Source organism: Pieris rapae, chromosome 21, assembly GCF_905147795.1.
Source record: "Pieris rapae chromosome 21, ilPieRapa1.1, whole genome shotgun sequence".
Classification (NCBI taxonomy): domain Eukaryota; kingdom Metazoa; phylum Arthropoda; class Insecta; order Lepidoptera; family Pieridae; genus Pieris; species Pieris rapae.
Window position 1 is genome coordinate 803,927 of NC_059529.1, and position 17,012 is coordinate 820,938.

A 17,012-nucleotide genomic window follows, 5' to 3' on the forward strand; every position below is an offset into this window, starting at 1 on the left:
CAAAGGTGCCTAAACCAAACTTTCAGACATTTATGCATATTAAATGCGCGGGTCGGCCGTAGACAATTGCTCCAAAAATAAAATACTTGCGACACTTTAAATGTACAGCTTCGTTTTAAATTAAATAAAACTAACTACTGGGTGAGTGTCATAACCGCCATAGCTTAGTGGTTTAGAACATTTTGCCGGGGTTTTTCGATTCCTAACAAAGTATGTTGTAAAGGTACAGGTGGCTGATAAGTACTTTCGTATAAACTCATAAACTCTACAATCAACCTTTCTAGAGACAGTTTCAAAACTCTATTTTGACTTATTACATAAAACGGGAACTCCTAAATAATCTTTAAAATCTCCTACAAAACACTTCTTAACATAAGAAAATCCATACTGCTAAATCACCTGTATCATGAGCTTACTCCCCCTTACGTACATACCCTTTAACACAACATATCCGAATTTGGATTTAACTATTTAAATGGATTCAATAATTTTAATTTTAATTTTTTCTTTCGTAGATGTTTCAACGTTTTTGTATATATTTTAATTATTCCATCCTTGGCTATATCTTTAATATAATTGTTTTTCTATAGATTATTTATTTTCTATAGATAGTTAGCAGTTACGAAATAAATAAATCATAATATGTAGTTTAATTATTGCATAGATTTTATCGCGGCCTCTGAGCGCGGTGAATGAATCAAGAAATTCCGTAACGAAGATAAAAGTAATACAAGATGACGTAATATAAGTGCGGGACAGAACGCATACTGCGTCTCACATCGTGAGCGTGGCTGATGCAGCCGGTACGCGTTAGAGTCAGACAGACTATATAGGCGTATTACTCTGAGTCTGGTAAAGTGTTAGAGTGGTAGATGGAATTAATATCAAAGAAAAAACTTGAAATAATACCAATGAAAAAAATGTATAAATAAATAATTATAATTGCATACGCTGATAAAAAATGCTTTGCCGCGGCAGTCCCCATGTTCTAGAGCCATTAACGATATTTGTTCCGTAACTAAGATTAAATAAATCACTGAACTGTAAACAGTTTTAAGAACTAGGTTAAGCTAATGTGTTAACTGTCGGTGGGATAAGTTATCAATTGTATAACGTAGTAGCATTACCAGTGGGATTCGACTGACACTGATGTATCGTTCCTTTAATTTTAAGACGTCCTTTTTCCGTACGCTGTATGTCAATTTTAAACATACTGGCAAGTTAAATAACACATTAAAAAAGGTTTAGATTCGATAAGATATATAGTATAATGGCGTATTAAAAAAAATGCCAGCAATGAAAAAGGATTTACTTCATTTTTTATTTATTTATACTAATATTTATATATAACAGGCGAAATTATCCCTCACAAGCGATCTCTTCCAGACAACCCTAGCAAGAAAAAAAACAAAAAATATATAATAAGTGTAAAGTGCAAGAAGTGCATAACCAAATCACCAGAAACAAAATTACTGTAGTATATACTAAACTATAGAATTATCTAATTTTGACAAGGATAATACAAGAATCCTGACGCTTATTTCGTTTTGTATTAATATAGTATTGAGCTAAATAATTATTTTGTATTCATTACTTTCACAATATCATAAAGCTAAGTTAATTAGTAACACGAGATTCATTAAATGTTGGTAAGTTCGCCGGTATTATGTTTAAACACTTTATTTTGACAATGCGTGGTAACTTTTTAAATATCAAATTCTAAATTCAAAAATTAAAATACTGCATGTACGAACCCTTCAAAGTGGAGTTATCTTATTGACTTATGAGTCGAGTTTGCTAGGAATTAAATTTATTTACGACACTTATTTGAAGTCAGGCTAAAACTGTTACTATTATAATTAATAAGCCTTTATTGCTGACACCCAGTAGTTTTGGTGATAGCTCTTCTTGTGCAAGTTGTGTTTCCTATTCTCTTTATATCATCATAAGAGCAGATCCTATGCAACTGTTATTATAATCTAGCTTAAACAACCTACATTACAGTTGAATTATTACTAAAAGATATTAGATATAAATAAATGCGTATTTATTTTATATTCCATTGAAATATAACAAAGCAAGCGTTTCTGACAAGTTTTAATATTAATTGAATTTGTTTCAGATTTCGTATGCCATCGGAAAGCTAGCGCTTGCTTAGGACAAGGGTCTTGAACCCTCCCGACAAAGGTAATTTCTAATTATACATTTTAATTAATTTATGTATATTGTATATAGCTCAGCCTTCTGTGCCTGACACACGCCGTCGACGTTTGTTTTAAGGCGTGTTAGTTCCCTCACGATAATTTCCTTCACCGTACGAGCGAGTTTTACAAGAAAGTCCATTGGTTCACAGGTATCGAACTTATGGCAGTCGGTTGCTTGGAGTCACTATTCCAAAACTGCGTATAGTTTCAGTAGTCAGAATAGATAAATCTCAATCGGACGACAAGTGTCTGACAAAAGACTGACAACCTGCTTGTAGGTTTAAGAAAGTTTTTGTTTTCACGAAGAATTTAGTCTCGGAAACCTATGGGAATATTATAATTCAATCCTTATAACATATTCAACTGATGTTAAGTAATAACATCATGGACACCCTCAATCCCAAAGGCCACGAGTTCGTAGCCGGCCTTTTAAATATTGGTAATCTCTTTTCTTGTGTTGGACCCTAAGTCGATTTGGTTCAGAAATAGTGGGTATCTGGTTTCATATAGTGGTGGTGTGCGGCACAAACTCCCTTAAAAAATACGGACGTTGAGGTGATACTGGTGGAGTTTCATATTTTTATACTCTGTAAAACAAGACTACATAGCAGACAGTTGCAACACAACTTTTCCAATAGCATAATTATTCCCATAACAGTAAACTAACAAACATATCCACACAGTGGAATAAAGCTTTGATAAAAATAGAAAACACAAATCAAATTAAAACAACGACCTGTCAGGATCTGGTTTCGTAAATAATATATACCTTTCTTGCTAGCCTCGAACACCTATTGTTTCAAGGTCCTTGGCCTCATATCACCAACGCAGCCGCGGTCTACCGGGTTTTTCTATCTTTATTAGACTTTATTTATACTATATTATGTGTATATATATCAGTATATAAATAACATCTAGTGAATCAACAAAAATAGTGGAGAAGTACTATTATTTTTCTAATGTGATGTCGTAAATAATTACATTTTTTCCGCTAACATTGCAAACGCACGCTGAACCCTACGAGTTTTATCAAAGTAATATACTAGCCCTGGGAAACCCGGGAAAGCCCTGGGAAACCCGGGGAAGCCCTGGGAAACCCTGGGAAGCCCGGGGAAGCCCTGGGAAACCCTGGGAAGCCCGGGGAAGCCCTGGGAAACCCGGGGAAGCCTTGGGAAACCCTGGGAAGCCCGGGCAAGCCCTGGGAAACCCGGGGAAGCCCTGGGAAACCCGGGGAAGCCCTGGGAAACCCGGGGAAGCCCTGGGAAACCCGGGGAAGCCCTGGGAAACCCGGGGAAGCCCTGGGAAACCCGGGGAAGCCCGGGGAAGCCCTGGGAAACCCGGGGAAGCCCTGGGAAGCCCGGGCATACCCTGGGAAACCCGGGGAAGCCCTGGGAAACCCGGGGAAGCCCGGGGAAGCCCGGGGAAGCCCTGGGAAGCCCTGGGAAACCCGGGGAAGCCCGGGGAAGCCCTGGGAAACCCTGGGAAACCCGGGGAAGCCCTGGGAAGCCCGGGCATACCCTGGGAAACCCGGGGAAGCCCTGGGAAACCCAGGGAAGCCCTGGGAAACCCGGGGAAGCCCTGGGAAACCCGGGCAAGCCCTGGGAAACCCGGGGAAGCCCTGGGAAATCCGGGGAAGCCCTGGGAAACCCGGGGAAGCCCTGGGAAGCCCCGGCTTCGCACGGGTTCATAATATAAGTAATAATGTTTCGTAGTACCTCCGGATTCGATTACTGGCGTAAAAATAATTGAATGAAGCCTTTGCTCAATGCAATGTGATTGACAGTATCGCTTGACATCAGGTGAGCCTCTTCTTCGTTTGCCAAAAAATAGAAAACACAAATCAAATAAAAACAACGACCTGTCAGGATCTGGTTTCGTAAATAATTTATACCATTCGTATATCATATCTGTTTCCACAAGCCTGAATTATTTATATCTTGATAGAAATAAATCTAACCTCTTATCATACTTCCAAGTTCATGAGATGTATTTGCTTCATATATCATATTGGATGCACGTATATAAACTGTATATAGTGGATGTAGTGGCGGATATACATCGCGTTTCACAAGAATAATTGCTGTATGAAGAAAGTATTGCTCTTTGACCTATAGGGATCGATAAATCTCACCACATACCGGCTCGAAGGACCAGTAACTAATCGAGAAGTTGTATATAGCCGTATCGATCGGAATAACTTTGCTTGTAACGTCAATTTTTAAGTGTCACGACGCCTCAGCAATTAGATACCTAAGATACTATATTCGTTTTAACAAGTATTTTTAAATTCAACTATTTCAATCAAAATATGATAAATTTATATTTGATTTAAGAACTGGCAGTTCTTAAATCAAATCAAATGTAAAATTAGAAGCATTTAATGTATTTTTTTTAACGTTCATAAGTGTAAATTAAGTTACCTAAATGAGTAAATGATTAAATATTATTATTAAGTATAATCAAACTTTTTCCTTTAATTATATGTAGTTTGTGAATATGCTACAATAGCACGTAGATAACGCAGATGCAGACAAAATAACAGTATTTTTTTCCTATTAGATAGTTATTTTTATATGCGTAATGGTGGAACCTAAATAGAGCAGAGAGCCTGAGTTAGCAGCTACATTAAGCTACAGCGAAAATAGCTATGCTATTTTTTAAAGACAGTTTACGAAGACCGTATCCATTTTGTCATATAATAATGGCTTCGGTCACGGTTCACGCCCATATACACGCACACTCAAATATATCTATATTATATTCAGTGTATATTTATTTTTATTTGATAAGTTTTTGATATTTAATTGTATCGGAAGAGTCAAAAGATTCTATTGTGACGAGTGCCTATAAAATAATGCATAATAATACATTTTTATTTATCAATTATATTGGACCTCAAGTAACATAATAAAATACAAAATATTAATTTATTCATCCTCTGTGCTAACAAGTTTAAGCTAGTCTCATCCTCTAACATGAGTTACATGTTAATTGAAACTGCCTCAAGCGTTGGACTATACTAGAATAATGCACTATCAAATAATAGTTTGACGGCGCAAGTTTGACTCGAAAAGGCCTGGAATATTTTACACTAAATTATATAGGTATAGAAGTGAAGATTTAATGACTTATAAATAAATAAAATCAATCAATGGCGCTACAACCTCTTTAGGTCTTGGCCTCAGATTTCTGGATCTGTTACATGATAATTTTTTTAAATCTATATATAATAGGCAAGTAGGTGAACAGCCTCCAGTGCCTGACACACGTCGTCGACTTTTTGAGTCTAAGACATGTCGGTTTCCTCACGATGTCCTTCACCGTTCGAGCAAATGTTAAATGCGGACATACAAAGAAAATCCATTGGCGCACAGACCGTGATCGAACCTACGACCTCAAGTAAGAGACTCGCACGCTGAAGACTACGCCAACACTGCTCTTTTAACGATTTATGATTTGTATTATTCATGTAGTTATGAGATAAACGCAGTATGGTTGTTTAATCATTGTTATAACCACAATATACACATAACACACTTAAAATGTAATTCCTTATTTTCTTCTTTCCATACGTTTTACTTCTTTTTTATTATTATTTTGTGTGTTTCATTAGTAATAAAAGAGTACGACCCATCATGTCTCAAACATAGTCAAAGCGAATGAAACCTTCAAAGTTAAAAAGGAAAATGTTAATAAACGACAAAATGGCAGTCACAATTCAAACAAAAGTCGGGAGAAAATTCTGAAAAAAATATTTTAACACATTGTTCATCTCATTTGTTTTTCGAGGAGGCTTCGCGTCGCCATTGTTTTAATTATTCAAAACAGGAAGTTTGATGAAGGCTGCAATACTGCTGAATTGTTTCATTTTTTCTCATGTTTTTAAGTGTGATTAAAGTGGGTACTTATTACCTCGCCACTTGTAATCCCTCGAATTTATTACGCAAACATCTTGGGCAATTATTTTTAATTTTGCACATTTTCATTTAATTTTTAATTATTCGTATATTAAAATATCTCTCATAGAGATTTTGGACTCTTTGGGATTTGGATAACTTAACATCAGGTAAGCCTCCTGCCCCTTTGCACCCTGTTCTATAAAAAAAGTGCCTGGTAAACGCCTATTTACGGTTCACATGACCTGCAGCAGGAAATGCAGACTGCGATGAACCAGTCCTAATTTATAGGAGACACTTATGCCCCGCAGAGAGTCGTATAACCTGTAACGATACTGTTTGAAGTAGGCATCGCGTTTTGGTACCGATAGCTAATGATTTGATTCAGCCAACTCCCATCACTCCCAGCAAAGTCATTCTTGTATGATTTTGTTCCGAAACTGTTATTTTGTATTGATTGTATGTGTTGGGATTAATATTTTATTTGCACTGAATGGTCATTTCTCTCTTTTGTTTCTATGCACAATTCGTTTTAAGTAAATATTATATTTTATTTCAAAAACATGTGTGTTATATGCGTATGTTAACACTGTTTGGCACTATATTTTGTGTAAAATTACGACTGTGAGGAAACCGTCCTGTGTAATAGCATTGTTAAAATTATCGACCTAATTTAGAATACGGCTGAAAATCAAAGGAAGAAAATAAGGCCATTGACATGGCGCTCGACCGGGCACATAACGAAAGGTTAGAGGTGGAAATGAACAAAAATTATTACAGAATGGCAAACACGAGGTAGATATGGCACATAGAAAACATAATAATAATTACAGACTAGATAATGAGAACACGGGACACAACTTGGACAAGAAGAGCTTTTAGAGAAGTATTAGAGAAGAATGGAAGTGGCTGTCTAGGACACGTTGATCACCAAAACCTCTTCTGATATATTAGATTAAGTAAGTTGTGTAACTAAAACAAATGTACATTTTATACTGGGTGTCAGAAATAAGGCTTAGTAATAATAATGTAATACTTCTCCTAGCTGTATTGATGGAACTTCATCAAATTCCCCATTTGAAAACGCTATTTGAGCTACGTATTGAACATAAATTATTCTACGTTGGCACAGTACTCTCGTCTGTGATGAAATCTACGGGGTATAAACTAAATGTTCAGTATTGGTTACATATAAATAAAATAGTTTTATTCGTTTATTAAATATCAGACTACAGCAGAATACAGTTTATTTCTTATAAATTTATAACAGTATAAGGTTATGGGTCCGGACGAGCTAGCAGTTTGAAAAATAAAATAACGATAGTGGATTCTAGCCCAATAAAAAACACACGGTTTATTTAATTAAAATAATTAAAAAAAACTTTAACGTGTTATGTGAGGTATATTGTATTTTTTTTTTCAAATTCCATGCCCCTGTTCAAGAAAAAAAATAGTTTGTCTTTTATTTTTAATGTATTAGTTATTGTCCCTTTTATCACTGTAATGTTTCCCATAAATGTTGTACATACTTGCCATTGATGCACATGCATGTATTGTGTGTTTTTGTATGCCGTGTTCTCTGTAAGTGTTTGTATGTATTTCGTTAGTGTGCCTTTTAAAATAAATAATATAATGCAAGCGCCTACAAAGATTTATCTAAAAACTTTGGCGATATGAGTGGCAGAGGTTACAAAAGTGTACTTATCTATATGAATACTTGATATTTTTATTAGGTTTCGCCGCACATGGTTCGTTACATGGGATCGTAAAAAGTTAATATATTCGCAACAAACCTCTCATCTCAGTGATGATGCTCGAAGACAACAGCTCTATATACTTAATACCATAAAAAGTGAAATTCTATCGTACCTGCACGTTTGCAAATTAAATACGAATCGTTGTTTAAGCTAAAAACGCGAGTAAACCCGTACAAGTGATATGAGAATGTTTATTATTCATGAAAACGGGTGGGCTTCGTAATCACCCTGCGAGTGGCTTAGGGCTGCCTCTTAAATCTTTATTTGACCCACTTGTTGAAGATGTAAAAATGATTTTTAAACGCGATTAAAGCACACATGTTAAGTAAATAAATGAAGTGTAAGATGAGGCTTGGCGAAGTATGGCTTCTGTATGAGTATAAGTATAAACTATTACAAGAGCAATTTCGGCCTAGTGGCTTCAGCGTACTTTCATACCTTAGGTCGTAGGTTCGAACCCCGGCTGCACTCATAGACTTTCTTTTCTATGTTGCGCACATTTAACTTTTGCTCGATCGGTGAAGGACAACCATGGAAATATTGTCTTAGTCCCAAAAAGTCGACCTCGTGTGTCAGGCACAGAAGGCTGATTACCTACTTGCCTATTAGATTTAAAAATGATCATGAAACAGATTCAGAAATCTGAGGCCAGGACCTAAAGAGGGTTTAGCGCCACAATTTTTTATATATATATAAACTATTACACCCAGTACATTAGATTGTAATAGAAAGAGATATAATAAATATACATTTATCAATTCGTATTAAACTGTCTCATGGATGGCAGGCGTAGGCAGTGTTGGACTAGTGACGTCAGCAGTCGACTGCCGTAGGTTCGATACCCGTGCACTAATGGACTCAAACTCAATCGTACGATGCAGGGAAACATCGTGCGAAAACCAACATGCCTTAAACCGAAATTCAACGGCGTATGTCAGGCACAGATGGCTGATCGCCTAAAAAAATGACCACAACAGAAATCTGAGGCTCAGACCTAATTGTTTGTTAGCACTAGGTTTATGACACCCATGGGTATTTTTTGTACTATTAATATTTTCTGATACTTTTAATTTATTTCATATTTTCCAAAAAACATATCAAAATTGCGAAAATTATGGATTTTATGTGAAATGTAAGGTACAACGTATGTAAATTTACAACATAGTATGACATTTTATCAATAACAATGGTCGCGTCAACCCTGGCACATAAGTGTGGGGTCAGCATAAAAAGCATGAATCCTTTTCCTTAAATTTTCCAATTTCGCTCTAAGCATAAATTGCACCGTCTGTTTGGGTGAAATTTTAATAAGAATGACTGTGTGAGCTTTGGATGTGACGTTAAAAGTTAGAATAAGAATAAAAAAGCCCACGTGAAAAAGGAAACACAATCTTGGGTCTCTATAAATGTAATTTGACGATTTTTATTCTATCACGCTTTTTGCCCGTAGGGAGAGAGGACGTATCTCCAAATGCTTGGGACTGACAAACCTTTCTCGCTTCATCCACATGACCTTCACCATGCATTTGTTATGGGAATTTTCAACTTGTCCCTTCTCTAGTACCTCCATGGTGTATCCCAGTGCTGCCCGATACGTCTATCCAACCCGACTTCACTGTCCACGGTTGCCTTTTATATCCTATTCAAAGAAGAGCGATTCGAATCTTCAACAACCAGTCTCTTTCCATGACGTTTGGCCTTGCGTAGAGATGTGGGGTCTGACAACTTAGGGTTTCTTGAAGTTTTTTCCGTCCTATGTAAAACCAGCTGCCCACTGAAGTAATTCCGAAACAATTCAACTTAGGGTCCTTCAAGAACCTACACTTTTATGAGACTTCTGGCAATGTAAGTGCCCATGGGTGGCGGTGTCTGGCTCGTACAATGACATTAATACCACTTTAAATTACCCTGCTCGCCGCCATTTTAAAGATGTTCTTTAAAAAAGTTTCCTTTGATGAAGACTAAATCACAAGTAATATTTTTAGGTCAGCGACTCACAACATCACCATCTGGGGTCTGGGGTCTGGGAATTAATCACCACTCAGTGCGGTTCTGCGTCAGTGTTTTTAACTCTTGGTACTTTCCGACGTCAGGTTTTTCCTTGATCTGATCTATGTAGGCCAATCTTGGTCTTCCTCGTCTTCTCCTGCCTTATATCTTCCCCTCCAAGATGGTCCTAGAGAAAATTTGTTTGTTTTCTACTAGGTAAGTAATCGTCTGTGCCTAACACAAACTGTTTTTTTGTGTCTAAGCCATGCCGTCCTTCCACGATGTTTTCCTTCATCGTTAGTGCGACTGTTAAAAACGCACAGTCCGAATGTTTAAATCGACTTAAGGCCTATACGTCTCTCACTAACATAAATGTTTTTGTCAAATAGACGCCAAATTAGAACGGCTAATTTTTATCAAAAGAAAGCGTCCTATCTGTAAATCAAGTTTTGTGTACACCATTGCTATAATTAAAAAAATTAAAACAACCCTTCGCCTGCGCCTCAGATTTCTGTATCCCTTTTATTTGCTTTATAAATGACGTGTTGAATTACGATGTTTCCTTAAAATAATACAGCCAGGTCTCAAACGCATAACGCCAGAGGATGTACTTCAGTCACTATTTATTTTATACACTTTTAACGATAAGAATAGATTTTGAAAATATTAAACGTACTTATGTATTTAGCTTTCAATCTAAGTTTCGATTTGTTGCTTGAACTAAGCGAAGGTTGAATAGCCAACTTGATTGTTGTAAATCAGTTTAAAATTATGGATAGTTTCAAAACTTAGTCTAGAATCTAGATCCATTGAACGTGCTTTGTATAAAGCATCGCTATTTGGAATGAAAGTATTATAACTTCGTCTAAAGCGCCAAGTCAATTCTTTTTATTAATTAGGTATAGAAATGTTTTATGTCTTATTTATCTCTCATTAAACAAAATGGTTTAATGGTAAGTTTATTATGGCATTCCATATGTAGTTTCAACATGGCTGCCTCCGAAGTTTTGCGCTCCATTTTTTCCACCACTTCTAAAGTGGCAAGAGGTAACAGAGTAAAATAAATGAAACGTACATATTATAAGACAAAAAGATGAAAGAGCTGTATCGTTTATCTTTATTTTGAATGACAGTAGTTTTTTTTATCTCTTAAAGAGTAAAAAGCAAAACATTTCAAAAAAATAAGAATTAGTCTAGCTATTCAAAGGGGGAACGCTGCCAGTATCTTCGGTTCCTTGCCTACAGAGGCTTTTCAATAACATATTTTAGTTATTACATTTGAAGATTAGTTATAGTTTTTGTTATATTAATTTATATTAGCCGAAGGATTACTTTATTTCATATTAAGTTGTATTGATGTTGTCCTAACCCAAATATTATTGCTTTAAATAAATAGGGTTTCTCTAATATAATTAAAGGCAATGAATTGTAAAAAAACATTTTCTCAATGAAGCTAAAACCAAACTAAAAAACTGCAATTCATAATGAAATATTTTAACTACATCCCATCTATTATCTTACAAATAAATTTTGTATATATTTGAAGGCTAAATAATGAATATTAAAGCAATTTATACGCCATATTAAAGATTACAGACTGATACACAAACATTTTATATTTTGTATCATATTTTCAGAAATTGAATTTGTTATTAACCATCGAAAACAATGAAATTCAATTAAAAATTCAGGTCAAATCCAGCAGACTGAAACATTGATTCGGCTAATATTCAATTTCATATAATTTCAGAAATATGTGAAATAAACGTGCAAAATACAAATCATATTACGGGTTACTGTCACGAAAATTCCCTTTTAACATGTTTCTTTTTTCGTTGTTGTAATTATTAATGGGAAATGGTAGAAAATAAGGTGTTTTCTCATCTATAAAAATATTTTTTGTTAACAAATTGTTAATTATGATAACGTATAGAAAATTTATCCGGCAGAAAACTTTGACTTTGGTTTATGCAAATTTTAAAAGTAGGAGAAAATGTGTTTGGGAAGAGGGATTCGTTTTTCCCGCGGCTCCAGCCCTTTTTCAGACAAAAAACATAATTTCCATCTAAAGTTCTAATATGTAACTACTAAACGAATACATCAACCAATAGCGTGTATTTTTTCTTGATCTCCCTTTCTCACTCTCTCTCTCTCTCAATCGGTCTTAATCGCCATTCCCTATTCTTCGATAAAAGCGCTGCACATCTCCGTCACGTTCCGTAAAAATTCTACCCTGATGTGCCTATAGAAGTTTCACTTCGATAAATGAACAGATTAAACAAAGACAAAAATTGTAACCATACTTTTAATACTTTAACATCTTTAAATTTATTACAAAATAAAAGCCTTAAGATACCCTTCCTGACCGACATTTCGTAAAATCTTTATAGATTATTATTATTAATATTTTTTGTGCAAAACAACGATTACCAGTTTTGCTTCATATTTCTCATGGTTCTTTAGTACTGGAGGCAACTGGATAGTTTTTTTTTAATAGAACAGGGGGAAAACGGGCAGGAGGCTCACCTGATGTTAAGTGATAACGCCGCCCATGGACACTCTCGATGCTAGAGGGCTCGCGAGTGCGTTGCCGGACATTTAAGAATTTGTACGCTATTTTCTTGAAGGACCCTAAGTAATTTTGAGAAGGGACTTTAAGCCTGTTTATAGTTGACACAATTTAATAAGTAATTGGATGGAGACCACAGCAAAGCGGCTTAAGTGTTACATCAAAGTTTTCAAATTAGTTGAAGTTTATTCAAGTGTTTACCTGAATTATATGTTTGTTACTATAAACAAGATACGTATATACTCATATAATATATCATCAGAGTGAAAGTCAGCTTTTTTAAATAGACTTCTTTTTTTATAGAACAGGGGGCAAACGGGCAGGAGGCTCACCTGATGTTGTGACCGCCGCCCATGGACACTCTCGATTCACTTGATCATTACGTAAAACGTTATTCAGAGTCTACTTAAGTTTCTATAAAAATTGATCAATAGAAAAATAAAAAAATTGAAAAAGTATGGTCCGTGTGGCAGTGTACCTTTAATGCTGGCAGCGTTTCTTCGCTGTTTTGTGATAAACATATTTCAATAAAATAGCTTAATTTATTATCTTGATTTCTGATTTAAAATCGTGACGTCTTCTAATCTATGTATCTAAAAACATATTTTTAACTTTATTATGTAAAACCATTCCAAAGGTTTTATTAATTTAATGCTCCATCTTGTTAGTAACTAACTTTAGTTTTTGACAAGTGGTTGTATAACGAAATAATAGAATAGAACATACAGTAGGTATACCTTCACTGTAAATCAAGGACTCTAAGTATCTGTTATCAATTAAGTAATTAACTGCATAATCTATTTACTATAAAAATTAAGAATCGTGACTTTGAAGATAAAAATATTTTATAATACTTAGTATGTATCTAAAAATTTATTATTTTTAACTTTGTTATATTTTACTATTCCAAAGGTTTTATTACTATAACATAGCAGAAACCGATACAAGTATTATGAATGGAAATATAATCTTATCTTATATCTTTAAACGAGCAATTCTTGTATATATATATATAATTGGAATCTCGGGATCGGCTCCAATGATTTTCATGAAATTTAGTATACGGGGGGTTTCGGGGGCGATAAATCGATCTAGCTAGGAATCATTTCTAGAAAATGTAATTTTATTCCTGTTTTATCAACTTAAACATAGAATTGCTCGTTTAAAGATATCAGTCAAATAAAAACTTAAATTTGAATATAATTAATTATCTTTATTCGATAATTATACTCATATTTCATCATTTTATTAGTATGTTATTCGTACTTAAATATAATTTCCAAAAAACACAATTTATAAAAAGAAAAAAATACCGAGCAAAGCTCGGTCATCCAGGTACTATTTAATAATACTTAGTATCTAAAAATGTATTATTTTTAACTTTGTTATGTTTTACTATCCCAAAGGTTTTATTACTTTAACATAGCAGAAACCGATACAAGTATTACGAATGAAAATCATAAGCGATACCTGGTAAAAATAAAAACGTTTAAAACGCAACGTAATCCCAATACAAAGCAATTTAAGAGCCTACGCGTCATAACTGCGAAACACGTGTTCACAGGCTTTTATAATATTTTACGAGCTTTGTATATAGCTGACTAGGTGTTTTAGCTTTGAAGTGGAAATGTTTCAGTATTAATTTATGTTAAGTGAAATATGAAATTTGTTAAGTGGTTATTTTGATGTCTATCACCGATACACATAAATTAGTTCTCCGAACTTTGTACCGCCTAGAGTCAATGAATGTCGTGTGACATGTTAATATATTATGAAAGTAATACAATGAAAACAAAATAAATATCAAGTTTACAGAATTGAAAAACTTTCTCTACCTACATTGTAATAATAATTAAAGATTACCTTTAATGCTGGTATTTCCTCATTTAATTCTTATTTTGATACTTTCTGGTACTATCTACCAGGCGCCAACTTATATCTTTAAGAAGCGTTTGAAACCCACGCTCCAAGAGTATCTACTCCAAAGGGAATATAATCGAAGTTAGTTTAAGACTTATTTTACCGTTTTTTATTTCCTTCAGATATATTAATTTATTTTACTTATATATTAAGAAATGAACACAAAAAATAAAAAAAAAGCATAAAAACGTACTTAAAAATATTTGACTACTAATATTGTTTTTAGTCAAACCAATTTTACAGACATTATTCTGCATGATTTATATCTGCGATATTCCATCTGAATTGTGTGGATATATATTGTCCCTTCGAAACCTTTTGATTGTTCTTTAATTTAAAAGGAGAGTATACCGAATCAAGGGAACGAACATAAATATTGGCAATAACCAAACCATGATAGGTTCATGCTCCAAAAAAAAAACCTAGAATGGATTAAATTTTACAAAGATACAATATAATATCTGACATTAAACACCATATTTCTACTCCAATTATTCTTATTAATATGTTGCAAATAATGAGCATTACTCAAACATGAGGAATTACAGAAAAGTTGTCTAAATTACAAACTTTTTGTTTCAGATGAAAGCGTTAGTGCTCACCATTGCGCTTCTGGTGCTCTCTTCTTTTGCCCAATCAGAAGGTAAGCTATTTTTAGAGGATATGAGAAAATAAACACAATTTTTAAGAATGAACCTATCAGACACCTACAATTCCAACTACCTATTACGACAATGTTCCTAAAGTACAATATTACGTGGCAATTTTTTTATGTAATGACTTGTACGTTATGTTTTCTTATTGTTTTATTAAGTAGTATAGAACTATTTATTCCACACATCAATACTCTGGAAAGTTCACATTTCAAGGATCGTCAAGATCGCTTAAATGTCATTGGCGGAATTCATGCGTCGGTTTGTCTCTCGGTTTAAAATATGGCGAGGGGGCCAATCGCTGGCCATGCGTCATACTCGTGAACGGGTGCTACTTGTGGTGACTGGTCGGACTTGAATTCTTGTATGCGCTGATGTTAGTTTGGAATATGTATTTCCGTGTGTGCCTCGTTATGTTTTTTTAAACACATCTTGTATCAGGCACAGAAGACTAAATGCTATGTAAAGGTTCGTATGATATACAGTCAGCTTTAAATGTGACTTATTTTAATTTTGATAATACGTTCGACCTTCTAAAGCTATTAGTAATCCAGTAATACAAAAGACATTTTTCTAAAGTCCTCAAGCATTATTAGTCGTCTAATTGATCCCCAACGGGCTTTTACTCAATTAAAGCGATTAGTAAAAGCTTTGAATAAAAGACAGTTTTAATGACTACTGCGTATTAAGAGGTTTTTTTATTATTTTCCTCTATTTGTGTTTATAGGAAACGAATTTTCGTTCATTTAAAAAAAATATCAGTGGAACAACAACCATTTTAGGCCTGTGCCTCAGGCTGCATCTATTTTTGTCAATGTAAATTTTTTGGATCTAAGGCAAGCCGTTTTCCTCACGATGTTTTCTTTCACTTTTCGAGCGAATGTTTAAAATACACATAGAAAGAAAGTCCATTGGTTTGTGTATCAGCTTAAAAAATTAATAATTGAAGTATTAAATCAAAAGAAATCAACCTTTCACATATAAGTATTTCTCTATAATTATTATTCCTTAACACCATTTTATACCGCCATTTATATGAAGTGATAATTCTCAACACGAGATATTGAATTTATTTTTATCGTCACAAAAATCCTTTAGTAATCTAAAGTGCCAGTACTCATTTCTAGTCATCCAATCCCAGGGATAATAATAACTTACAAAAGGGATAATCCTTAAGATCGGTCCTTTGTAATTATATCTTTAAGACCTACAAATGACACCAATATCTGACCCTGAGTAATTGTCAAATTGCCTGAGAACAGCTCGATGGCCCATTAGACCTAAGGACGATGGCACAAATGTAGCGAATAGCGATTTGGCCTATGAAGTAATAATTACTTTAGACAGTTATTAATGCGGCACAAATATAGTGTTACATGTTGATGAGTCAGAGTGGTCGGGCTAGTTGAAAAACTGCTTGCAAAATTTGTTGTTGAAGCTGTTATTCTCCAACGTTTAGGCTCCCACTGGAGTCTCAATCCAAAATGGCGACCAAGCTTTATGTTTTATGATTCGATATTACATTGCCTTATGTAAGGACTGATACAAAACAGATGACAATAAAATGTTTTTTATCAAGTCAAAGTCCATATTATTACTATGAGTTTGTTTATAAAACTACTACATATGTCAAATCGACAAAACTTTCTTTTGCGAAGTAGCGAACTGTGGAATCGACTTCCAGTGGAGGTCTTCTCTGGGAGATACAATCTCCAACTGTTTAAAGAAATAGTGTACTCCCTCAAAGCCCGGATACGCTAGGTGCCCTGAAAGTTCGCTTGCTCGTTTGTCTATAAAAAAAACATGTTTAAGTCTCTTATCAAATATCAGTACCTGGATGACCGAGCTTAGCTCGGTATTTATTTTTTTTAAATTGTATTTTTTGGAAATTATATTTAAGTACGAATTACATACTAATAAAATGATGAAATATGAGTAATATTTTTCGATCTTACCGACAGAATAATAAAAAATAAAACACGAGTAAAATGATATTTTCTAGAAATGATTCTAGCTAGATCGAT

At 34.4% G+C, this 17,012-nt stretch overlaps 1 protein-coding gene across 2 annotated transcripts in view; it reads left to right on the top strand.

The window, feature by feature from the left end:
• LOC111000323 (Ig-like and fibronectin type-III domain-containing protein 2) overlaps nt 1–17,012 on the top strand; it is a 136,985-nt gene that overhangs the window by 74,600 nt on the left and 45,373 nt on the right. For both annotated transcript variants that reach the window (XM_045632848.1, XM_045632849.1), the window contains exons 3-4: nt 2,123–2,187; nt 14,918–14,978. In XM_045632848.1, coding sequence (XP_045488804.1) covers nt 14,918–14,978 — 61 coding nt within the window. In that variant the 5' untranslated portion in view covers nt 2,123–2,187. The remainder of the gene's footprint in view (nt 1–2,122; nt 2,188–14,917; nt 14,979–17,012) is intronic.